At 34.0% G+C, this 26,828-nt stretch overlaps 1 protein-coding gene across 2 annotated transcripts in view; it reads left to right on the top strand.

Annotated features, from left to right (window-relative positions):
• LOC143914380 (fibroblast growth factor receptor homolog 1-like) overlaps nucleotides 1-26,828 on the top strand; it is a 105,523-nt gene that overhangs the window by 62,877 nt on the left and 15,818 nt on the right. Inside the window, exons 1-2 of one of the 2 annotated variants that reach the window (XM_077434578.1) lie at nucleotides 13,397-13,639; nucleotides 21,636-21,810. In XM_077434578.1, coding sequence (XP_077290704.1) covers nucleotides 21,708-21,810 — 103 coding nt within the window. In that variant the 5' untranslated portion in view covers nucleotides 13,397-13,639; nucleotides 21,636-21,707. Of the gene's footprint in view, nucleotides 1-13,396; nucleotides 13,640-21,635; nucleotides 21,811-26,828 lie in introns of those variants that run through there. The other variant, XM_077434579.1, reaches the window with a different exon arrangement.

Here is a 26,828-nt window from a genome sequence, read left to right as displayed (position 1 = left end):
CTTACGCCGTAAAACGATCCCATACTAAGTCTTTTAATCCGGCGGTTTATGGCGAATAAAAAGAATCATATATCGCCACTAAATTCCATTTAACAACACGAATGGACTATTGAGGATTAGTTTGCGTTCCAATTCAAAATTAAGAGGCGTGTAATATGTTGAACGAATTCTAATTCGGAATTTTATTTGAAGTTAGTCTCTTACAGAATGTTGGAATTCAACTACTTTAATTTGAATATTTTTGTATAAGGTTTTGTATAAAAAGCAATTCTAAAAAGATAATTTACAAAATTTTGTTGGACTGCGAAAGCCGAACGGCAACCGTGAGTCCATGACAAGAATGTGACAAAAAAGCCTTAAAACTAATACCAGTAATTCTAAAACATCTCATAAAAAAGTAACTATTCTTTCATGTCATCATTAATCTCTATTAAGACTGTTATTGCTTGATAAAGATATTTCAAGTTCTATTCAATGGTTTTCTTCATTCTATCATATATGTATGTACTACATCGGTCTCCGTGACGAGACAGAATGTTAAATTACAGAAAACGCAAATATCGGAAGGCAAAGATCGAAAATCGAAAGATCTTAAGTCGAAAGATCAAAAAAAAAAAAGGTGCATGGTAAACGGTACATACTCACTTAATTTGCGCGAGCAGGATACAACAGGAACAAGAAGAACAGGCTTTTCTTCCCGTATTAATGTGCGCGCACAGAATACGGGAGGAAAAGCACGTTCCTCTTGTTCCTGTTGTATCCTGCTCGCCAAATTAAGTGAGTATGTACATGAGTATGTACGTGAGTATGTACGTGAGTATGTACCGTTTACCATGCACCTTTTTTTTTTGATCTTTCGACTTAAGATCTTTCGATTTTCGATCTTTACCTTCCGATATTTGTGTTTTCTGTAATTTAACATTCTGTCCCGTCACATAGACCCGTACTACATATATTATATTGGACTACGATCAAGCAATTACACAATTCAATACTGTTAAAAAATTGAGCCGTTATATTCAAAAGTGGCGGAAGTCCAATTTTCAGATCCAAAAATACTATTTCTGTTTGACTTAATTCACAAATTGTTATCACTTCCTTTAATTCAATATGTCCAGAATCTCGAAAAATCAGTATTTTTAAATATTGTTAAACGCAAAACATTATATTTAATGTTTTGTGAAATATTTCTCGATATGAATAAAGTGGACTTTTGCTACTTTCAAATATAACGGCTCAATTATCTAACCATTTATTTTGTCAAATTACCACTTTACCCTTTTCAGTAGATATAAACACCGCCAAGGTCATATTTAACACTCGCACACTTCATCAGTATTATTTTTTAAAAAACTAATTGATATTTCAAAGATTCACTTTGCCTTTCAAATATCTTATACATATTATTTCCTATTCTTAGAATTCAAAATCTCATAAAATTAATGTAATTTTACAATATGACTATTTATATGTCATTACACTAGAATGAGACATAAATTGTCAAAAAATATAGTTTAATTATTTTGAACCATTTCCATTATGTTTAATTTACAATTCATTAATTAATTAATTAATTTAATTTACTTATTGCTGTTTCTCGTACCAAATTTAAAACAAGCAAAGCTGAAGACATTTTAACCAAATTAAACTATGTATGTAATTTAATACTAAGCACGTTTTAAACCAATATATTACTTCTTACAATACATACATTATACGGTTACGTTTCGCCGACTAATGATTGCTAGTAACACTCAGTCGTTAAATTCTAGTCTGGTTTTGAGCACGCGCCAAACCCCAAATGGCTCAATAAAAAAATTGGAAACAAAGCATCTACACCCCCCCCCCTCCCCCGTATCCTCACTGTACCCCATATATATAGAAGTAAATATAAATACGTGAGTGCACAAACCGCGTCAATGCACTCTGGTCATTGCGCCTTATGCAATCGCGAACGCGCAATCATTGGCAATAATAGTAGGTAGCATAATAGCCATTTTGGCTGGAGATAATTAGCATATTCACACTTGAGGATGAACTTTGAATTCTTAATTGAATTTTGCCGACGCGCCATAATGACGTTATCGCCTGTCAATTTTGCGCCTTTCTTCCGGTCTCTAGGGTGTTAACCTTATGAGCACATAACCTTGTCGTATAAATATAAATTAGCTAAGAGATATTGAGTGTGGTCCTAGTACCCTTAAAGTCTAGAATAAGCCTCGAAATATGATATTGATCTTAAGCAAGGGTTGATAAATTGTTTTATTTTGAATAAAACACGCCCCTGCTAAGGGGTGGATCGTGGTCTTAAATGTTTTTTTTTTTTATTAAATAATATAGCATAGCATAGCTCGGACGTTAAGCTTCTGCTTACCGTCAAGAAGGTGCCGGGTTCTATCCCTGAATGAAAATGAATTTTTCAGAGTATGCTGTTGGTCAGACCTGGATTTGTGACTCCAGGTTGATCGTTTCCTATCAGAGTTTGCCAATTTTCTCTGATTTCATTGTTGAAACGGTTCCCGGAAAAAAAAATTGGCTAAAAATCCTTCCTACCTACTATGTCACCACTATTTGAAATTTGATGGATGTACAATAAAAATTTATGTACAATTCATAGATGTCTCGTTAATTTGCGAGTTTTTTCAGTGTCTCGCAATTCAACGACTTATAATAAAAAAAATGCTGCATTTGTATTTGTAATTGGCCAGGAAGGCGCATTGGGATTTACCTGTAAGGCCTTCCTGGTATATATGTAAAATAAAAATAAAATAAAATAAAAAACATCTGTGTATTTTAATTTTTTGGGAATGTTTTTTAACTGCATGATTATGTAAATTTTAATCGGTTTAATGTTTTTATAAAAATATGTATAAATGTAAAAAATATGTATAAATGCACTGAGCGAAAAATCAAAACATAAATATTTAATAAGATTATTTATTTAGATACTTTCCAATTTCTACGCTTAATAAATTAATACCAGTATTATCGGCAAAACCGATATTGATAGATGACGGTATTTTTGTAAACCGTAATCGTTGAGAATGCTGTGTATATTTTTGATCACAATGTTTCAATACATCACCATAAAAAGAGATTCTACTATCTCATAACGAACTGACATCATGATAATGACATCATCCTAATCTTAAAGTTTCTTAAGCACATACATACATATTGTACAAATATAATTGATCCGCCTGTGTAGTTGTATCAATTACATATATAAAAGTCATTGCCTTGAAGGCTCTCTAATAAACAAAAATTCCCAATAGACAACTAAAGCTTACTTAAAATAAATTGACCAACACAATTTAAAGAATAATTTATACCTAATATTTCTATCTAGTTGTAATTCCTAGAGAAGAGTTACAACGTAGTCATACCAGAAAATCTAATGAAACTGCGCCCAAAGTTTACTTTGGCATGATAAACTGCACCAGGTTGCCCTCGCGGTTACTCCCTTATAGGGCAATTGCCAACACCTTCCTCGCTTCTCCCGCCTCATAATAATGCAAGTCGAGATATAAATTAAGGTATCCCCCTATCCTCAAGTTTAAATTTAGACCAAAAGTGCGTGCTTCTACCACCTATGTACACGCGGCACACCCTCGAGGGAGCATCGCATACCCAAGAAAATCACGTGTTATATCTACAGCTTTGTGCAAACAAGGATCGGGTCCAACCACCAGGGGTTTATCGGTGTTTACGTTGGATAGATACATCTGCTTTCTTCTAGAAACTCCCCCTCATACCTATCTATCGTCAAAAAAATTGTATCACATGTTGAGCATATAAAATTACACGATTTTTAAGACGCTACCAGGATTTGCACTACTCACTTGAGTAAAGCACTTTTTATCATAATGTGAAGAAAGGAATTAAGTAACCTTTGAACAGATTCTGTTTCAATGAGAGCTAAAATACGCAATTTATCGTTTCTTCATCAACATCATCATTTACATCTATTCGCCATATACTGCTGAATGAAGTCTCTGTTTTGGGCAACTATCATCCATCTCATCCCACACATTTTTCTGATTTTATCCACCCATCTCTCCCGTAGCCTTCTTTGCACCATCTTACATTCTCTTGGATACCATTTGAGGACTTCTTTATCGTCCTTTCTTCTAGTTACGTGACCCACCTATTGCCATTTCAATATTTTTATTCTCATCAACTTTATCATAATTCAACTAATAAAGTTAATACATCAAAAACCAACTTTGTCATACTTTCAGCCCACGTATTCCGTTTTATATCTCTCCTCGTTATGCCAAGCATACAGCGTTCAATACTCCTTTGAGTGCACTGGAGCTTATGCAGCATTCTGGAGTTCAATGTCCAAGTTTTTTTTATATCGTGCTTATTGTGTCTTCAATCTGCACTTATTAGATCTACAGGAATATATGTATATGTAGGTCAGATCAGAAAAATCAGAATTGCGGATAAAGGATGACAATCAGCATAATGAGCCAATAAGCAGTATGTTCATTCAAGAAAATGCAAAAAATAGTCTATTTGAAACACCGAGTGAGTTCTGAAACAAAATCTTTCGATATATGGACAAATTTTCAAAGATGAATCGCATAATAGGTTTTTGAGCTCTTTTTCCTATTATGCTTTAGATTAACATTACAATAATATAATACTGTGATTACTAACCAAATTAAATTAAATTGTAAAATAGAAAATGATCAGTAGATCAGTAGCTATTAAAATAGATATAAGATGTATTGTGAACATAATATCGTAATAATAAAAAGCATTTAAAAATCAAAAAAATCAAAGATGAATCGCTTCCAAGAAGTGAGGAATAGGTCTGCTAAAAGTCTGTCTCGTCCAAGGAAATCATATTCAATTTTCAATTTCAAAGATTCAATCATTCAGTATATAAATAAGCACTACCAGTTGAACTAACCCGGTGGCAAACCGAAATATTATAATTGCCAAGGTGATAAGCATCGGTAGACCGCATACGACAAGATTACATATCCATTTCAGCACAATGCCGACTCTGCGGTTTCCATTATCTGCGTATAATTGTAAAGATCGTATCGAAGGATCCGTTTCCCAGAAATATGCGCATCGATCGCATCGGATGCAATCGATTTTTATTTTCCCAACAATCGACGAATTTAACGTCCTTTGTGATTCACGCACAATGGACTCCTTCAATAGCTACTTTACTCGATATGTAATAATACTTGTATTATAAATTTTTGTCCTTCACATTGGCTCATTGTCCATTCGTAGAGCGTGTCCGAGTCGTGTGTATGTAGACATACATAAATTTCCTAAGCATACAATGCGATCGTTTTATCAAATACGAATGGGTACCTATGTGTGTACATATATTCGGATGTTTTGTCGTGTCCGCGGCGCATTTGGGTATTATGTAGTATGTATCTGCTGTGTAGTGAAGAAGAGATCAAAGCAACAGGATACGGTCATATAATAATATTATAATATGCAGGAAAACTCGGATGTAACGCGCGCCGCTTTATGAATTTCGATTTTAAGGGTTTGGGGTCTTGTTTGAATTTATAAAATGGCGAGAGGATGTCCTCGCGAAATTTATGGGTATTGTTATTGTTGCTATGCGGTAAAAAATCACGATAGAAAATCGTTTATGTATAAAATGTTTAAAATCTTGTATGTATCTTTAGACTTCGGTATGCTTAGCGGTGACGTGCAGTCATTGGACTAGAGGGCCTAGGCTAGTCCCCTAAAATCTCTTACCTAAAATTCAAAAATATCAATAATTCAATTACAATAAATTCAAATCGTTGTCCATGTTGATATTGTTCACTCGGATTAGCGAAGTTCAGAAACCGTTATCGGCCCTACTTGAGGTAGTGGTAGTGGATTGTTATGGTATGGTCCGGTGCGTCGTTCGCTTGTACGGACTCACCGTCTCAATTCTGTTTCCTTTGCGGTACTGGCGAATTGTCATGTTCCGTCGAAGACATAACATTTTTAAATTTACTTATCTCTTCAAGTATTTATGGAATTTTTACTAAAGAATATTCTGATTTGTGTCTATCAAACATCATTCTGAACTATTTTTTTTTGTTAAAATAGCACATATTCACACAGAACTTCCTAAGTGCAAATATGGCAAGGTTAGCACAAAAATAAAAACAGTATACTAAACACTTCAAAACATATTATTATTACTCAAAAATTAAAATTATTTTTTCTGTCCATAACCTAGTCCCCTGTTTAAAAGTAAATAGCAGTCACGATCTATGTATTCATATTATACAGCAGTACATGTCACCGAAACGTATCAACATGACGTGACGTCATAGTGGCGAGTGCACCCGTAATAACGAAAGTACTGCCATGTGCATATTACAATTAGAAACGTCATATTGTGACAAAATTTACTCAATGATACGACGCAAGCAACATTGTAGCATATCGTCATGCTATGTAGTGTATGTACATATATATAAGCCGATTTTGCCTTGCACTTGTCCAAAACAAACATCAACGTGCCGAAAACAAGCGATGCTGTATAGTATGAATAGAAATAGCCTTTTCCGTGCAGTGTTATGCCGAGCTGTTGACGCATAATACTGAGTAATATAAACGAACCTTTATTAGTTGAACTAATTATTAGAGGTAGGATAGTCACAGTGCTATCCATTGTTCGGCAAACCTTTAACAATGCATTTACAACCTTTGAACAATACACGGCCCCCTCAGGCTCCGGTGACTACTAATTATTAGTTTAACTAACCTGCACGAAAAGTTCAAATATAAAATATTCGGGTCCAAATGATAAATCCATTTATTGTAGAAAAATACTGACCTACTTATATAAGTCATACATATTATGTTAAAATCATCGTCCTGGGTATTGAAGTAGCATACGTATTATTTCATATATGTATGTATATACATATGTGAAGTTAAGTCTACGGTTATATAATTATACTTTTGTCTATTTGTTCTTGTACTATACAATTATACACACATTACCATGTTAAATTTAGTCGTGGGTTAAAAATGAGCTGCACTCATAAGGGGGTGGTTTTACGCGACGACAATAAAAAGATGACACATTTCTTCAATTATTAATGCGGACACGGGAAGAACAGATGCAGCAGCAGAGATTTCAAAGGGAAAAATCCGAGACGAGAAAAAGAGAAGAGTCTCGCCCCGTGTGTTGTGTAGCACAAGCATGATGTATGATGGGTTCGCCGCAGAAAAAAGCTACAAGCACACGAATATCGGCTATTAATACGGTGCTCTTCCTGTGGATATCAGATCTTAGCCGGTACACATTCCTAGTATCCGTTACATCCGGCTTTTCTCGATTTGATCGCTTTTTAAAAAATAAAGACAATGCGCACACGGTCGTCGACCGATTGTCGTCTGTCGCACTTCTGAATTCGGTTCCAGGAAGAGGAAGTCGGAACGATTTATCTCCTTGGAGATTTTGTCTAAGCTCTGAGCGCATTATTAAACTTTGCTTCGCTCCACTCCACAATGCTCTTTTTTGGATCACTTTTAGACGTGAGCTTAAAATGCCTATGGATCTCGAATTATGTTTTTGTTATATTGTGTAATAAATCAGCGGTTCATATTCGTAACCGTAATCCGTATTCCAGTTTAGAATATTATCAATCTTTGCGTTGATTTGTTCCGACATGTCTAAGCTTCCAGTTGTTTAAAGCTTCAATTTCTAAATTTATCAATTAAACTATACATATGTATGTATTTATATACAGTGATCGTAGGACGTATAAAAATTGTTTTATAACTTAAAATGAATTATAAGTTTATAACATTTATTATATATTAGCATACAAATTTTGGATTTTAAAGAATCATATTTATTACACATTATTAAAATTCAAAAGACAATAAATAATAAATATGCTAATAATTCCATATTTCAGCAAAATTATATAAAAATAAAACAAAACACACAAAAGTACAACAATTTAAAAAATAATAATAAAAATTTACAATCCAATTTTTAATTATTTAATAATACTCAAAAATAAAATATGTCAGCAATCATATACAATTTTGATATTTCTCGCAAGAATGAACTTTTTTAATAACACAGGTTCATGCTTTAAAAAATCAAAAAAATATAGACAGCTCATTTCGAAGTTGGTGTAAATGTATGATTTTAATTGGATTTTTTATTGATCCACATATTGTTCACTAACGAAAATAATCGTTAAATTGGGGCATTAGACATAAGGAAAATTCATCGATTTTTAAATTGTTTTTGAAAGGAATTTTTTTATCTGTGAAATAGTAAAATAAAAAACAAAAGGATAATTTTAGAAAATAAATAAATCAAAAGGACAGAGAAGTGAAATAAAAGTGACTGTCCTCTTAAATAAATAACGTATGGTCAGCGTAACTATGTAAGATATTGTATTTTCTATCTACATAAGCTCGAGATTTACCTATCCAAACTCTGATAAACTACAAATGAAGATTTTTCACAGGAGGAACACTAAGATTTGTCATATCAATCATTCTCTTCATCTCAAAATTTTTAAGAAGGCATCTTTAAAAAAGTCTTTATATGTCTTGTTCTTTTTACCATTGATCAAGACATTTAATAGTTGTTTAGTTTGAAAAAACTACAGACTGCATTCTGTTGACTAGAAAATTAAGAAAAGTAAACAGCTTCAAATCTGTCAGAATTTGTTGCATTGAGAAGATAACGAGTGATGAAGGAAGAAGGTTTGCCAGTTTGTTTTTTTCTTCGATTTCGTTTTGCAATACTTCTCTAAAACTATTTTTCATTAATAATTAAAAATATATACATGAAAATACTTCTTCAAATGAGAAGAGGCACCGCTTGAAAGCAAGTGAACCACTTTGAGAAGAAGAAATCAATCAACGATTGAGCATTGATATTATATTTTACGATTATGCACCGTTCAATATAAACACTTCCACGCTCCTGAAACAGTATTCATATTTCATTACTTCAAGCACTCTGTTAGAACGATTTCGTTGTTCTCTAATACCATATACTAGCATGCGCATATGAAACGAATATGTACCTATCATATTCAACGTCTTTCATTGGCTTCTGTCATAATCTGAATTTGAATCTTTCGGGTGTTCGACCTGGACGTGTTTCTCGCTTCTTTTTCTGTCTGACGGTTATTTTGCGCTTTCGGTGAGCTTTTTATTTACATACTTTGGTGCACGAAGGAGAAGAAGCTCTTGAAGTGTCCCTTTTTGAATTGTTCATTTTAATTAGCGACGATGATGAGCTTCATAACTCAGCACCGTCTCGCCCCAGGTCGACCCCTAGCATTAAAGGTTTAATTCATACCGTAAATCAGCAACGTGCAATGGTAATTGTGCATCCTGTGAACAGTTCGCTAAATCAACGTCACACCCTATAAGCTTTTGCTAAGATATTCCACTATCATCGTGCAGCTTTTGTATCAAGTCTTAACATAAATTATACCTCTTGTGAAAGCATACAATATTAGCATGTAGATATAATCGTTAATCATATAGTATTACAATATTGAAGACATTATCAAATAAATTAAAGGCATCAACTCAACGTTTCAACTTTCTTCGACTCAAAGGGTCACGTGTCTAGAAGAGGAGGAGAAAGTTATTTTTTAATATGAAAATTTTTTAATAGTAACAATTAAGTCAAAGCTCATCAGAGTTGAATTCAGTGTTTTTTTAATATAAATTTATTTTTATTTAAAAAAAAGAAACAAAGAGCATTAAAATATATGTAAATAACACAACGTCGATACCAAAGAAGTTTTTAACACAAAATTTCAACGACGAAATAGAATAAAAACAAAGAAGAAAAGCATTGAATAGTGGTAGATATGTGATACTAAGAATGATGATCAAATAATATAAATTGAAAGCAAGAAAAGGAACAACAAAATAGATCAATGTAAGGAATATTGCTAGAAGAAGAGCAAGATCTATATAAAAATGAATTACATACAGGAATAGTTGGTAGAACATGTGAAATTGGAATAGGAAATTGGAAGGGATCTGATTGGAAATTGGAATAGGATCTTGGTTAATAAATAAGGACTTTTAATTATATAATTCAAAATCTTAATAATAATCAAGTATAGCTCGTAATCTATAACGTGTATAACAAAAGTATAGCAATAGAATAGCTCGCTATTTTATTTTTAACAACAATGTATAACAATAGCAAAAGCTCAAAATCTATTGTTCGTTTCTAATTCCGTGTATTTTATTATTTAAATACATACATATTGAGCATGTAAGTACATAAAAGGAATGACAAAAAGGGTTAAGAAGGTAGAAAAATACATTTCGTTGAAGTAGCATCGCCCCAAGCCACTTCCTGTCATTTTTGACAAGATCTGATATTTTCAACATCCTCATGAGTACTTATCGTGATTATGTTTTTTTTAAATACACAAGTTTATACTCATACATTCGAGTATTGCAAGAAGTACTTATCTTCCTGAATAAGATCTCATCGAAATTTACCATGTAACCGTATCAAATTAAAAAAAAATTCTCCTCGCAAACAGACATATGTAATTCAAAACTTAATGCGAACGTCAGAAATGATCAGTACCAACCGGTTAAGTCTCGCTTTCAAAACCTGGTCTCGAAGTTGTGAATACCGGCACAATATGCGTTTCCAGTAAAAACGGTATTCGTACGTGTGAAAATGCGTGCTGTTTCAATTACGAAAACGGTCGCGCAACGAAATAACGTCTTGTAATTTATTTTTATTTTTTGTGATGATGCACGTCAAAAGTGCATCGAGTTGTCAACGACTTCTTGGCGCACGCTCGCTACCGAATTCGCTGCAAGGCATCAATTATGCACCGCAGCATCAGGGTGGGGGTTGGTCGTAAACAAAGCGCACGTGTTTTGTTGCAACCGAAGCCCCTAATACACTATCGATATCACGACATTTTTTTACTTATTTATATAGGAACTTTTGGGTCGATTGATCGATATTATTCGCAATGCTATCAATTGCAAATATAAAAACAAACACATCAGTAGAGGACTTCGAAGACCGATTAAAATGGTTGGAATGACTATGAAGAGTTTGTATACATATGTACATAGAAAATGAAACGAAAAATGGACACAAAAAAATCTGATGGCTTGCAAGAGAACGCAGAAATGCATGTAACTAATAAATTTAGTAAATAATTTATTCGGTATGAAATCTTATTGGAAATATGTACATCATATATTTCTTAATGAGAATGTGAACATAAAGTAAGTGATCCGCCGTTTGATTTTAATTTATCAACCGCATTTTTGAAAGAAAAAATCATAACCCAAATCAAAAAAATAAAAGCTTTTGAGCCAAAGACCCTTCTTCTACCCAGTGCCCTATTATCGTTCATTTTCCATTATTAATTAGTGAAATTAGGATGGAGTCCATTTGAATGAATCAACGCCACTTTCAAATCTAAAATACCACCTTGCACGTAGAAACATTGAAACATTTGATGTTACAATGTTTCAATGTTTCAAAAAATCTTCGATCAGTGTTTTCCCAGTGTTGACATATTGCATGCAAAACTTGGCCATTGAACAGTCATAAAAGTATGGAAAGCTGTATGCTCGAAATACCCAAAAGAATGTAAAGACGTATGGATGTGAAAATTTGACATTGTATGCCAAAATGCTATAAAAAATTAAATGCACAAAGAAGTGTGGAACGCTGTATGATCGACATCACTATGGAAGATAAGTAACGGAATATGTTGGTGAGAAGTATGACAAGCGTAAATTATATAATGGAGAGATTGAAGAGATCCAAATGTAAATGGGCAGGTCATGTATCTTAAATAAAGATGGTAGTTGAAAGAAGTGCTCGAATGGTACCCAAGAGAATGTAAAAGGGTGCAAGCGAAGGCTGCGGGGAAGATGGATGGATGAAATCAGAAAAAATGTGTCGAGTGTATGAGAGTTGCTCAACACAGGAATGGAAGGGTGTTAAATAGGCTTTCATCCAATAGTGGATGGTGAATGACTGTAAACGATTATGTGATATCTGTTGTACTTGTCGGTCCTTGTAATATGGTGAAAAATTTAAATCCTCTTATTTTGATGAAGAACTTTATCCTTCCTTACCCTTCTGCAACGTACCGATTGGATTAGAGGGACTAGGCTAGTCCCCTAAAATCTTCTACCTAAATTTTAGAAATATTAACAATTCAATCACAATAAATTCAAATAATTATCCATATTGATGTTGTTCACCTGTATTAGCGAAGTTCAGAAACCGGAATCTGCCCTAACTGAAGTAGTGGTTAGTGGTAGTGGATTTTTATGGTAGAACTTTTTGAGTAAAAATATGGCAAGGGACTCGGTTCACGAAACGATTCCCTCATAACAAATCAGTACGAAGCAGAATGTCGCATTCTCAATCGGTTGTTCTACAAATCATTCAGAAGATTAAGTTTGAAAGACAAGCGAGATGTTATTAAGAAAGGTCGGCTAACTAGGATATTTCTGTTAGCACAAAAAATAAAAATTTTACTCATCACTTCAAGACAGATTTTTATAATTTAAAAATTAAAAATATTTTTTGTCTATATCTAGACAAAAAATATACACGCCACTGAATCTAAAACCACCAAAAACTTCGAAAGAAAACATTCTTTGAATTATTGACCATACGCACTTGGGGATAGTTAAAATGAGGGAACTCGGCTTAAATGAATAGTCATTTATAAATTCACACGTTAAAATTTGATAGTTTTTTGACATACATACATACATATGAATTATACATGGTTTTAGCATTGCTAAAAGGAAATGTTGCTATTGACACACAAACACGGGTTTTGCAAAATCAAAGATGTTGAAGAGGATGCATTATGGAAGTTTTTATAAAATTAAAAAAAAAATCATAATTTTAACAAGCAAGAATTTAAGTAATGATTATTTGATTTTTTTTATAAATTTTTAACTACCGATTTTAGGATTCAACTTTTTTTTATAGTAAGGAAAAAAGCGGGGGTGGGGGGTCGTGAAAATTAAACACCGATCTGGTTCTTTTTATTTAGCACACACCACTGTATACACGGATGTATGTATGTAAATTCACATACAATATTTTTAAAATTTGCTTCTATGTGAGATGAATAGGCGTGAATGCGAACCGATTGACACTTTTCACTCGTATTCACATGTCACTTTGGAAATAGTGAACTCGTCAGGAAATCATTTATCGAAACACATATCTAATGATAGCTACCGTTTCGCTTGACGAGTGTATTTTCGAGTTTGGATCGTATGCATCGTAGTACGGTAGTGTGTATAGTGCGCGCGTAAATGCGTAGTTATTTCGAGTGATGTTGAGCGTGTATGGGTCGCGCGACGCAAAAGCTTCCAAAGCGCAAATCCCTGCACTCAGATTGGCTTTGGTAGTCGTCGGGTCGGGACGTGTTTTTCGTCGCGGAAAAATTCCCGGGAAAACCACAAACTTTTCACATTAGAAAAGTTCTTGCCCGCGTCAAACAAATTATCGCGCGCGAAATTTTGAAACTTTCAATAATTCATTGATAAAAATTGTGAAGTGTATTTTTTTGTGTGTGTATTTTGTTGTCTGCTGTTTGGAATAAGAGCTTTTATTTTTAATTGAAAAATTAATGTGAGTATATAATTTATTCATTTTATAGGGATGCTTGCGTATTTTCGTTTCATTTTCAGCGTATAGACGGTTTTCAAATTAATATAGTCAGTTTATAATGTGTTTTAATTGAAATAGAGCATATCTTTAGATTACAATATGATCATCATCATTTACAGCCATTCGCCATATATGTATGTACTGTTGGATGAAGGCCTCTCCAACACGCTTTCATTCTTGTCTGTTTTGGGCAGGGCTGTGGAGTCGGTTCAAAATTTACCGACTACGACTTTATTTTATGATTCGACTCTAACTCCGACTCTCACTTGAACGATTTTGGTAAGATCGACTTTTCTTGCCGACGTATAAAATTGTTGAAACTAATAAAAATCTTGTAAATGAGAATAGAGACGGAGGAAATAATCGTTTTTGGCCACAAAACATGAAAATACGCGCAATTTAACGATTTTATTTGATATGTATTTCAAATCATGATTTTTATAAATAAGTTATTATATTAATTTAAATTTATTAGTAGTATTTATAACTTCAATAATATTAGAGACTCTAGTTGACACGTATCGTAATATTATTAATTAAAAAAAATAATAACGAGCTAAGAAGAGGTTAGTAAAAAGGTGTCGATGTCGGTTGATTTTTTACGACTCCGACTCCGCTTAAAATGCTCTGACTCCACGATTCCGACTCCGACTTCACAGCCCTGGTTTTGGACAACCCATTTCACTTTTCAATATAATCCACCCATCTTATTTCCTTCTTGCCTTTTCTTTCACCATTTTAAACTCTCTCGGATGCCATTCGTGCACTTCTTTTTTCCACCTTCTGTCCATTACTTATTCTAACTTAGTAACCGTCTCATTGCCATTTCAATTTCTCTCCACTATATTTTTGTTTTTAAAAAATTTCATCAACCCATTGCCATTTCAATATAAAAACTAATGTTTGTGTATAACAACTAATGTTTATCTTTCGGTTTTGGGCATGTTTAAATATGTACCTTTGTACTTATGCATATTTCAATTTTGTTTTTGTTTTGTAACTATAACTGATTTGTATTTTAATAATACCGGAAAACTTTCAAAATATTCCCACTGATAAATCAGTCGTAAATATATTTTTATTTCTTTAGGTTTTTTTTAATTTAAATGCTACATGAATGTCAAATTTACTACACACGTAAGTAATTTATCGATGACTTTAACTTTGATCATAACACGGTACCATATTAAAAAGTTTTTGCATTTGAAGAAAAAAAATATGCACACGTTCACAAATCATCAAATGTGTGCTGTAAAATTTACTAAGTTACTATCAACACGTTTACAACTAATTTATAGTTGTTGTGTGCTAACTTGTTATTATAGTTTATTTTTTTACAGTTTATATCTGTAATAATACATGGGAGATACCAAGCGGAACACACTTTCGTGTGAGTTTTGGTGAAATATGTTTGTTCATCTGAAGACCGGTTTAAAGTTTTCTCAATTTGTAATAAACTAAATAGTTAATTTATTAACTTATTCGCTCCGATTCGGCTTCCGGCCCTAATTAGTACCGGGATATAATTTTTATATAATTTTTAATTAATCGTTTTCGGTGCGATGTCTTTTCGGTGAAGGGTTTTATGACCGTTTTATTATTCCAATGGATTACTTCATTCGAATACTTTAGATTGTATAAATTAGTTTCGTACTTTTATGACGCTTAAATGTAATGAATAACATGAAAGGATTAAAACCACAAATTTTAACAATTCCCCAATCTGGTATAAAATTGCCATTAATCCAGAATTATGATCAAAAACCAATCTCAAAGCAGGAAGTTTATCCGCCTACTTTTACGATCCAAACATCTATTATAATCTTTCGATTCCGAAAGGGCTTAAAAAATTAATGCGAGCGTTCACGCAGGATTACTACACGTGTCGAGAATTGTTTACCTTTGAGGCATTTTTTCTTATTTTTTTGATCCGAATTTTTACGACCCATCATCTTGCGATGAGCAATAGTAAAAATGCGTTTAGATTGTATAAACTTTCAGCTTTTTTATGCGGTACAAGTTTGATCCTTATCTGGGGTACCAAAATAGGAGTGTATTTTGTTTGCTTTAAGGCCTCGTTGATATGTGAAATGATAAATGAGGTACGTTTCTTGAAATATACGCTATACCTGGGATGCTTTTTATTATGTTTATACAATTTTTTTGTTGTTTTAAAATGCACGGCATAACATACATTTATCAACGCCTTTTTTTCAACGATTTTCGTGCGAGGATATTCTAAATAAATTTTGATAAAAATAAAACGTGCAGTTTAGCGTGTTTCATCGAATGCATTTAATTGTACAAATGTCGGAATGTGAGCTTGTAAAATCGGTTTATAATTAAACTCCAGTTTGGTTCTCAGATGTGTGACTCAACGTTCCCTTCTGGGAACCGTCGCTGTTTCCTTCGCTAATTTTTAGATTTAGCTGAAATAACTTTTTTTGAATACATACATATTACAGTGTTGGAAAGCTTTTAATATTACATACACACATAAGAACTAAACCATGTTGTTTGCTGTAGCTTTGATTGTATTCTTTCATACAAACGATCATGTATTAGACTTCATGGCGCTAAAGCTTTTATTCCACAGAATGCCGTTGAATCTATAAATAATTGAAAACTTGGCCAGTTTACTTAATTTATTTATTTCATATAATATTCATTATACAAGTTTTGATTTGAACTATTTGCCCGGATTGAAATTGACGTAAAGCCAAACACATCGACGGTTTTCGAATGAGATTTTGGGAACGAGCTCGAATGGTAAAATTGTTTTCGGGTCCGAATTTCGGTTTCGAAATGCCACATGTGGATTCGCTGGTTCGACCAGATGTGCTCCCAGAAGACCTCCAAAGCCCTATGCTCGCAGATAACTAACTGCTCGTACCTCGCAAGTTTCTACCTAGCTTGGTATAAACGGCCGTAGAGATCTCATAAAATTTTGGGGAATTTCGTCAATTGTATAGGCAGTTTGAAAAAAGTGCACTTAGCCTTTGAATTCCAGATATTGTTTCAACCGCCTTTATGGCGCCAGACTTCAGATCACCAGCAATAATTTCAATTTGAACGAGTGAGGCAAGTTCTATATAAAGCTAAGCTTGAATAACGTTTATTATACATACATACTTCTATCAATCATTCAGTGCTGATTTTTAATTCGGACGCTAATTATCCAGAGTATGCGGCATCTTCCGAGTTCCTAGTCAAATATGCAGGATTTAATGGCTGATATCACGACACCTACAGTATCTTGGCCGAGGTGAATGAATTAAATTCGCGCTCCTGGACGGATGTTCTAATTTTACCTCATTCATGTGTCGGGGAATCGCGATTCGTGGCACGCGAGGTTGTTAAACCAAGAGACTGCGTGTTGCAAAAGGAGAAGTGTGTACCTATATAGTCAAGTGTACTTCAAGAAGGTTAAGTTCGGGCCTAGGATGTTTCGAGATATTGGAAATTGCTCGTGGGACGGTTTCAGATTAGCATTAATATGTGCTGGTCGGTCGTATTGCTTTGTTTTTGTATGCATGTGAACATAAGGACATGTTTCATGTCGTCCTCTGTAATAAATCGCGCAAAGACGTGGAAGTCATCAGATAAATCGTAAACTGACTGCTTTGTATGAGCTTAATGTGTTGCTCTTTAACCGCGATGTTCACTTGTGAATTTGCAATATGAAATGGGTAATTATCTAACTATGCAAGAAATATTTTATATACAACAAAAAAACATCAGCGCATATCAATAGTTGGGTCTTGGATATATCACTTATTTATAAACGATTTCCGAGTTCAAAGCGGTAATTAATGCATATGCAAAGCAGTAGGTAATGCATATATAATTTTTATATATAAATGTATAATTTAAAAATTATTTCTAATACATTAGAAAAAAAAACAGCAATATAAAAATAATATAATTAAATTATAAAACCAAAGAACACAAAAAGTCTTATGTTCCTTTAATATAATATTTGTACACTTATGAAAATAAAACGAGCAATAATTTTTATAATTTAAAAACCTTTAAATAAAAAAATATTTGATCATTTGAAAAATTACAAATCCATTGTTTTAATTGGATCAGTATTTGATAAGTGACTTTCACAAAAAAAATAAAGTAAATATAAAGCCACCTAAAATGAATAAAATGCGCATTAACGCTGAGCCTTAAATACCTCTCATATTGAAGTATAAGCAACATCTCAACCGGCAACCATTCAAGTTGGCCCACTCTGTATGCTTAATCTTAATATTTCGCGAGTTAAGAATTTGCAAATTTAACTGCATATTTGTTGTTGTTGAATCATATGTGTTTTTCAATTCTATTTTTAACTGCGCACTTTTTAATTGTTATATGATCGTAACATTTTTTTTTATTTCATACTACAAATAAAATATTGCTCAATGTAAAATTTTTACTAAACAGAAATATATTTATTAAAATTCCCAATTTCTTTTATTCTAATGCGCAAATGATTCGTTCCAAGAAAAAATAGTTAGAGAAGGATAGATTTGTACTCAAAATTGCAGTAAATTAATGGGGTAATGTATATATGTAGTTGGATAGATTTAGTGTTCAAATGAGTACCCAAGAGGATGTAGAATAAAGGAAAGAAGACGAGCTTTCGAAATTTATAAAATATGTGGTGAAAGTTGTCCAATATACATAGATAAGAATTGAAGACTATTGTAAAAGTTTTAATTATTGGTAACAGTAATTGAGTATCAAACTTGTGAAGCAGAAAGTGTAGTTATTTGCAACTGAAAGATCCGAATATAGAAAACATAATGCATAAATTTCGTTTAGAATATACGAACATATGTATTTGGATTGAATTAGCCGAGATAACATCTCAATTGTGCGCTGCAACAACAGGAACTGCAACTGCACGTCGTGATGCAATATAGTTCTTCTCCTAGCAGCGGCGGTTAGCGAAAACGTAAACTTCCTGCACAGTTCATAAGACCCAGGATTAACTCATCTCGAGTTCCACGTGTTGGTTTGTTTATACGCTACCACTCATCCAACCGAGTACATAGATAGCCTTTTCATCGAAGGCATTCGAGATTGAATCATTGTCGTCCTGAGTAATAGCAGCTTCCGTTGTAACGGCGGCATAATTTTGTAGTAATTATCGATAAATATTATGATTATAATCTGTCGTGGGGTGCGCAAATATTTACCCGTTCTTTCCATAAACCAGATTCTACTGTATTATTTTTAATCCGGCAGCACTCTATGCACGTAAGTATGTACGTATGCACTCATCTCTACTGGTGCGACATGTGCATTTGCATTACATTATCGAATGGGTCTATTAGTATTATTGGTTTTGTGCAGCCATGTATGCAGTTATAATTGTGCATGTCCGGTCCGTCTCCTGGGCAATTGACCATAGACGTAATGCGAATGCATTGCCTCAGACCGGTCCATAATCAACGTGAGGTCGGCCAAGGGTTAACTGGCTAGTATTTATTTTTTTCTGTCATCGAATGGTGCATTACTGACGTGGTGGCATCCGTCCAAATCGAAGCAGATGTTCGATTATACAACCTGTGTGCCCTTTAAAGATATATTCCGCACCTGCTTTCTTACATACCGCGCACTTGGACGTAAACAATATGTATATATGTAGGTTAGGATTTAAAATTATATTGGCCAAGATTGGTAGAAGATTTATAATCTTTCTAATTATGTATCAGCATTCACAGTCATCCACTGCTGGGTGAAGGCCTCTCCAATATACTTCCATTCGTCTGTGTTTTGAGCAACTTTCATTCATCTCATCCCACACCTTATTCTAATTTCATATACCCATCTCCCCTGTGGCCTTCCTTGCACCCTTTTACATTCCCTCGGGCACCATTCGAGCACTTCTTTCATCAATCTATCGTCTGTTCTTCTAGCTACGTGACCCACCCATTGCCATTTCAATTTCTTTACTTCATTCACATCATTACATCAACCACCTTTGTCATGCTCCTAACCCACGTATTTCGTTTTGTATATCTCCTTACTATGACATTTAAGGCAAATTATAGACGTCCTGTAGCAAGGAAGAGGAAATGAGGAGACGTATGAAATTAAGATGGAGTGGATTTGGGCGAATAAATAAAAATTCCACTTTACTTGAAGAAGAAAATCTTCCATCATGTTTTTATCGATGATGATGGATACACATATGTATGTGAAACTTGGATTTTTTCTTGGCCAAATTTCCACACAAAGTCCAATTCGCTTAAATAAGTATGGAACGCTGTATCTTCGAGATAATAAGGAGATATAGAAAACGGAATACGTCGTTAAAAAGTGTGATTGATATAGTGGATATAATGAAGTGATTGAAATGGCAATGAGCGGGTCACGTTGCAAGAATAATGGACGAAAGAAGTGCCGGAATGGTACCTGAGAGAATGTAAAATAGTGAAAGGAAGGCAGTAAGGAATATACTGGAGCAGAAAGCAAAGTCGATTGTCTCATCATAAGAACTAAATAATAGAAAAAAGTTTAAGTAGATTCAAGAATTAAGTACGTGAATCTATTGGTTATTGAAACATGGATCAAATTTGTTTTGAAGATTTTTACATTAATATAATAAACTATTTGATTAGAAAAACTATACCACATCTATTTGAAAAAGTTAGTTCTTGTCAATCTTTCTTTTGTCGAATATTCAGAAGGCCTGGAAGATGGGTGGATGAAATTGGAAAAAAAATGTGTGGGGTGATATGGATGAGAGTTGCGTTAAACAGATTTTATCGTGGGTTAATTTATTTACTATATATTATTACAATGATTTATTTATTATTCAAATCTGGAATATTTTTCTGTATAGCAACTTGATTTTGTGCAGAATAGCTGTATTATCGAGTTAAATTATGATTTGTATATATTCACTATATATTTCTATATATTCTGATATGCACATGTGTGCATTGTAGAATTGAAATAACAAACGAAAGTGTGCACTGTCAAAATGCTCGAATTTATTCCAAAATAAACATATCAATAATGTATTAACCCACATTTTGGTCACGAAGACGTACGAGCGGAATATTCATTCGATATAAACGCACACAATTCATTTAAATTTAGAAAAATTTGGCATGCTTTCAGCGAGCGTGCAATTCGATCGAACGCCAGTTGGAATTGCACTTTTGAATGCATTTACATTATTTTCGATCCGGATTCAATTTGACCCGAATCGTTGGCGGCCACTACACGATTTAAACACCCGGACATATCATGCGTTTGAAACATGCAAAAAATCATTGCTGTCGTTTTGAACTTGTGACCCACTAGTACTTAATATGTATGTATGTTTTTGAATACACCATAAACCGGCTTGCCTTTAAATGCAATAAAACAAACATTTTGTGTCCTTTTTCAGTTTCTAATCTGTAATGACTACGATATGGTATATCCACAGGTTAAACTCCACGTGAAGGGTTAACTCGGGGCGATAGTGTTTACGATTATTAATTATATACCTTACATTTAAAGGGAGCCGAAACCTGGCGTCAAAGGTCGGTTCTCACGTCAACGTAAACCCCTATCCGAATCGGACCGTAACATAAACTGGATCAAATGGATGATGGGTTAGTGGCTTTTTACGACTACGAGCTTTTATCCTCCCCCTGTATACCCTCCTCCTGATAAACAGTGACGTCTAGTAGCTTTCGCTACTCTCCTAAAAGCTCTCTCGTTGTATGCGTCTCGCTTGTGAGCGTGTGTAGTCGCTGTCGTCTCGTTTTCAGAACATGGGCATGAAAGTTTACTCGCTCTGGCAGCTCTTGTTTACACTAATAATATTTTTATACGTGCATCTAGTAAATAAATGGTCGTCTGGGGATCCAGAAAGAAATCTCAGGCGGCGGGCACACATGGCCTGAACGTGCACTATTGATATGAACACGTTGATTTTAATGTGCGTTGTTATTATTTTCAGAATAAGAAGTCAGCATACGGAAGAGGAAGCTGCTAATATGATTTGCTGAGAGAGGGATTTTAACTCGCAAAGATGACTTCTAGAAAATGCATTCGCTTGGCAACGATTCTCATCGCCTTCATATGCATGTTTCACTATGCATTTACGCTGCCGCTCACAAAAGAGATAGTTTTGGGTAAGTTTGAGACAATACATGCAACACTTCTTCCATATTTGATGTTAGCCTCAAAGTTGAGGCTTTGATTGATATCGAAGCTAAGATTTCTCTTAACACATCTTAAGCGGGTCACGTAGTACTACGTTTTTCAACTACTGTTTCATATGGGCTTGACGAGAAATGCGGGATACGTAGTATTACGTTTGATACGCAGTACTACGTTTATTCTAATAGTATATGGAGAAACATAGATTTTATTTTATTTTATTTAAGGAAAATCAACAGTCTTAATTTCAAAACAGAACAAATAATAAAATACATAACAAAAGACCGATTATAGGTTTCCGCTGGTAGTACTTAGATGTCACTACTTCGATTTTTTTATATATGAGTTTGAATGTTGAGCGATTTTATTTTATCTATTGTATTTATTCGCGCAGTCTTGTATTTTTGCCCGCTATCGCTAGTCGCCGCAAAAAAAATTCGCGCGCTTAAGGTGTGTTATCCGTTAGCTACTGTGTTGGACGGTAAGCGTTCAGTTTAAAAATGTATTTTAAGTCAAAAATAATATAAAATCTGCGAGGTTAATTATTGTAATTGGCTATAAAAATCATTTTATCGGGTATTAAACGTCGAATAATATAAAATAAGTGCAAGAAATTAAAAAAAGCTGTCATTCTAAGGCGGATATCATCCTCACACTTCCCGCCAAAATAATATTTACTTTATCTACATATGTACGTAGTAACAATAGATGAAGTTTTGTGATCATGCGAAAATTCGAACTCGAAATTTTGACTGATTCGAACTCAAAATCGATCACTGATCACGTTTTCATGATCTAGAAAAAATGTGTGTGTGTGTATTTTGGGGATATTTTTTTTTGTTGTTGATATGGATGTTTTTATTTCGTAATGACGTAATTTGAATCATAGAGGTTTTGACGAGGAATATATACATGAAATATGAAGATCCTGTATTCAGTATATTTAGATAAAAAAATAAAATATAAGTTCAGGTCACTTGCTATCTATCTCAGTGCGGGCAAGTTTTAAAACGGATCCGTATGAATTAGCACCACAGTTGACATGTGAATCCCACTGAATAAATAGCTGTCATTTCTCACCGTCTTTGAAATTGAGTACGAGTTTTGTAAGTACATACAAAATTTGATCAATTTATTGATTCCATCTAAACATTTAAATCGTTTATTAATTCCATCTTCAATTTTTATATCTCTGTAAAGATTATTTTGTCAATTAGGTTGGTTTGAATTGAACAGTATATTATGCTCATACATATAACTTTATTTATTATCGGGCTTCGTAAGTACGGTCATTTTTCTCAGAAAATACACAGCTTTGACTTTAATCACCTCGGTCCATTTCAAATTTTGATGTACCTACGTTGTTTTTCCAGCTTTATTTTCGAGGACAATGATGTAGTCGCATTGGAACTTGCGTCTCCGTCGCGTCAATAAAACACTCAAGAGTGTTTTCGTTCCATGCGAAGTGAAATGATGTATGTATTTGCGAAACAAGATGCCTCGTTTTTCCAAGATTTATATATTAGGTTTTTTCGTTTTATTTAACTTTCATATGGTACTTCTTCTGCCCTTGACAATGAAGAGAGGTGAGCTCGAAAAGGGCACACAACCTCTTCTAATTGTCGCGTTGAAAGTGCATTAATCATAAGGAGAAGAAAAAATTAAGAGTTGACTCTACTTTTTAGTGCTCGTGGGCTATAATTGTGACCTGGTCTATTTGTGTGACGAGTGTAGGATATTCAAACTGTGGGTAGAAAATTTGTAAATTATAAACGAAACAAATGAGGTTCAATCAGATGATTGAGATGACTGTTGATGATGTCTAACAAACATTGATGATTCATACAATCTCTTTTTAATCTTATTTTGTAACTATGTAGAATATTCTACATATGTACAACACAGTGGCGTGTCGTGACTTTTAAAACAGGTGATTTTTGATTTTTGAATTATAATATTGATAAGTCTTGAAGTCTTGATTTTAATTTGTGAGACGAGTCCCTTGCCATACTCAAGGAATTCTATGTAAATATGTGTTATTTTAACAAAAAATATAGTTCAGAATGATGTTTGATAGACAAAAATCAGAATATTAGTGAAAATTTCACAAATGCTTGAAGAGAAGAGTAAATTAAGAACATGTTTTGTCTTCCACGTATGTATATATTTTTTTGATTTTTAAATGCTTTTTATTATTACTAAATTATGTTCACAATACGTCTTATATCTATTTTAATAGCTACTGATCTACTGATCATTTTCTATTTTACAATTTTAATTTAACTTTGTTAGTAATCATAGTATTATATTATCCTAATGTTAATGTACAGCATAATAGGAAAAAAAGAGCTCAAAAACCTATTTACAATTCTTATAAATGCTCATAATACATCTAATACATAATATTAATTAAAAATTCTCTGAAGTCGATGACCTAAAGCAGATTTTGTTTAGGTAATCTGAGTGAAGTATATGTAACATTTTGCCAGTACCACGAAGGGAACAGAATTGAGACGGGGAGTCCGTGCAAGCGAACGACGCGGAAGACCATACCATTGCAATCCACTACCTAGGTAGGGCCGATACCGGTTTCTGAATATCGCTAATCCGAGTGAACAGTGTCAATATACCCAACGAATTACATTCATTGTAAATGAATTGTTGGTGTTTTTAAATTTTAAGTAAATGATTGTAAGCGACTAGCCTAGTCCCTCTGGTTCAATTCTGGCACGCCACTGGTCAACATCTAATTGACCCGATTCTATGAGTGCATACAATAAATATTTTTTTCAAATTTATACATACATATGTATGTACATTTCCATTGACCTTTTAAACATTACTGTTTGATTTGATGCGAACTAGCATTTAATGAAAACGTTAGCAATTCAATTGAATAAAGATCTAATATGAATAGAATAATAAAGCACCATTTTATTGAAGGTTAAATTAGAGGACGTTTTGCTTTATTGTATCAAATAACGTTATTGCTTATTATTAATTGCTCAATATAAATAGTCTGCGGTATGTTATGCGACGAAAACTGTTATTGTTGATTTTAATTTTCAAAATCCACCAAGATGTTGATGGCTCGAAAATTCCTTTCTACCGTGAATCTTAACTGCTTTCGTCGTCTTTCTCTGAAATCTGTCGAATCTCTTTCTAATTTAGCCGGCATCAGAGATCTTTAGGACCGCAAGCTTTGACGTTCTTTCTCGTATTTTTTGATTCTTGTTTTTCGTCGGGTATTCGTCACCCTCGGCGAGACGAAACCTCCTCTTTGCCAGTAGTATGTATGTACTTGGAATTTGTCATCCGTCCGTGGATCGCAGATGTCTCCACAGATTTCTCGTATGACAAATGAGAACGTCTCTTTTGGTCGTCGGCTGATAAGAAGACGTCTCCCGTTTTGCTCCTTAATTAAGTTCTCAGCGTCATTAAGCCGGCCGTAAAATCAATTCGAAAATATCAATCTTTGGTCGGCGAGTTTTAATTTGCTTCCAGTAAATTCTTCTGCAATTAGTTGATAGAACGGAACATAGCGTTAATTGCTTCATAATCGTTATGGTATGAATTCTAACTCGTTAGTGTACCTTTTGAAGGTTGATTTCTTAATGCTTTGGTTGATAGCTTTATGTATTTATATAATTAGCTATTGTATGGAAGAGTGATATCAATTATGATTCTAAATTAATCGAATCACCCGGCGTTGCTTGGCGGTAAAATAATGGAAAGAAACGTCTTCCAAGGGCTCGGGTCCTATACAAAAACCATCTATGCAGTGACGTGCTCAAACTTTCAAAACAGGGGACTAACTAGGTTTGGACAAAAACAACTTCTTTAAGTCGTGATTTTAAAGTGATGATAATAATTTTTTCAGCCTAACTTTCTCAATAACATCTTGTGTGTCTTCAAAACTCAATTTTCTGAATAAAGTTCCAAGGTTTCGATATTTGTTTCCGCACAGATTTGTTCTGAGGGAAATGTTTCGCAAGCCAAGTACCTTGCCATATTTGCATTCAAAAGGTTCCGTGTTGTTCCATGTGTCATTTTATTGAAAAAAATGTTCAGAATAATGTTTGGTAGACACAAATCAGATTATTCTTAGTAAAAATTCCGCAGACGAGTAAATTTAAAAATGTTTAAAAACGGAACGCCTATACACATAACAATTCGCCAGTACCGCGAAGGGAACAGACTTGAGACGGTGAATCCGTGCAAGCGAACGACACGGTGGACCATACTATAACTATCCACTATCACTACCTCAGGTAGGGCCGATTACGGTTCTTAACTCTTACTAATTCGAGCGAATTATATGGACAACGATTTGAATTTATTGTAATCGAATTTTTGATAGTTTAGGTAAAAGATTTTAGGGGGCTAGCCTAGTCGCTCTAGTTCAAAGACGGCACGTCACTGCGTCGAAGGTAAGTTGAGTTTTGCTTAACGAACAAATAAATACTTATCTTTGGTACAGTAGATAGATTACTAGATTTCCCATGGCCATTTAACATACGGCTTGACAGTTGCAAATGCTCCCATTCATGTTTCGGTGCTACGGGTGTAGTAATCGTTCTGGGACATCCCGAACGCTTACATTCTTAAACAACAGGAGTTGCTCTTAGATACCGTTCAATTGGATAATGGGCCACATAATCTGTTGTGGAGACGAATAACAAATGCCAATTGCCCGTGTCTTCGCTGCACCAAGCGTGTGTTGTCGTGGGGAGAGTCATCTACGGACAAAATCAATCTCGTACATCGAGGTCTCCCTTCAAATAATACACAGGGCTAATATTCGTGGAACCAGACACCAATCCTACTGTTCACTCTGGTCATTACTTTACTTCAATATGACTTTTGTCATCGGTTATTCAGTCATAAAGAGTTCGGTGGGTTCAAAATAAAAGTTAGAGATGCCAGTCGATTGGTGGGAATGGGTCGTCGTGACAATAAATCATTCAATTCGTCGTGATTTTCGTTCTCG

Source organism: Arctopsyche grandis, chromosome 7 (genome assembly GCF_051622035.1).
Source record: "Arctopsyche grandis isolate Sample6627 chromosome 7, ASM5162203v2, whole genome shotgun sequence".
NCBI lineage: Eukaryota > Metazoa > Arthropoda > Insecta > Trichoptera > Hydropsychidae > Arctopsyche > Arctopsyche grandis.
This window is presented reverse-complemented; position numbering and strand designations above follow the sequence as displayed.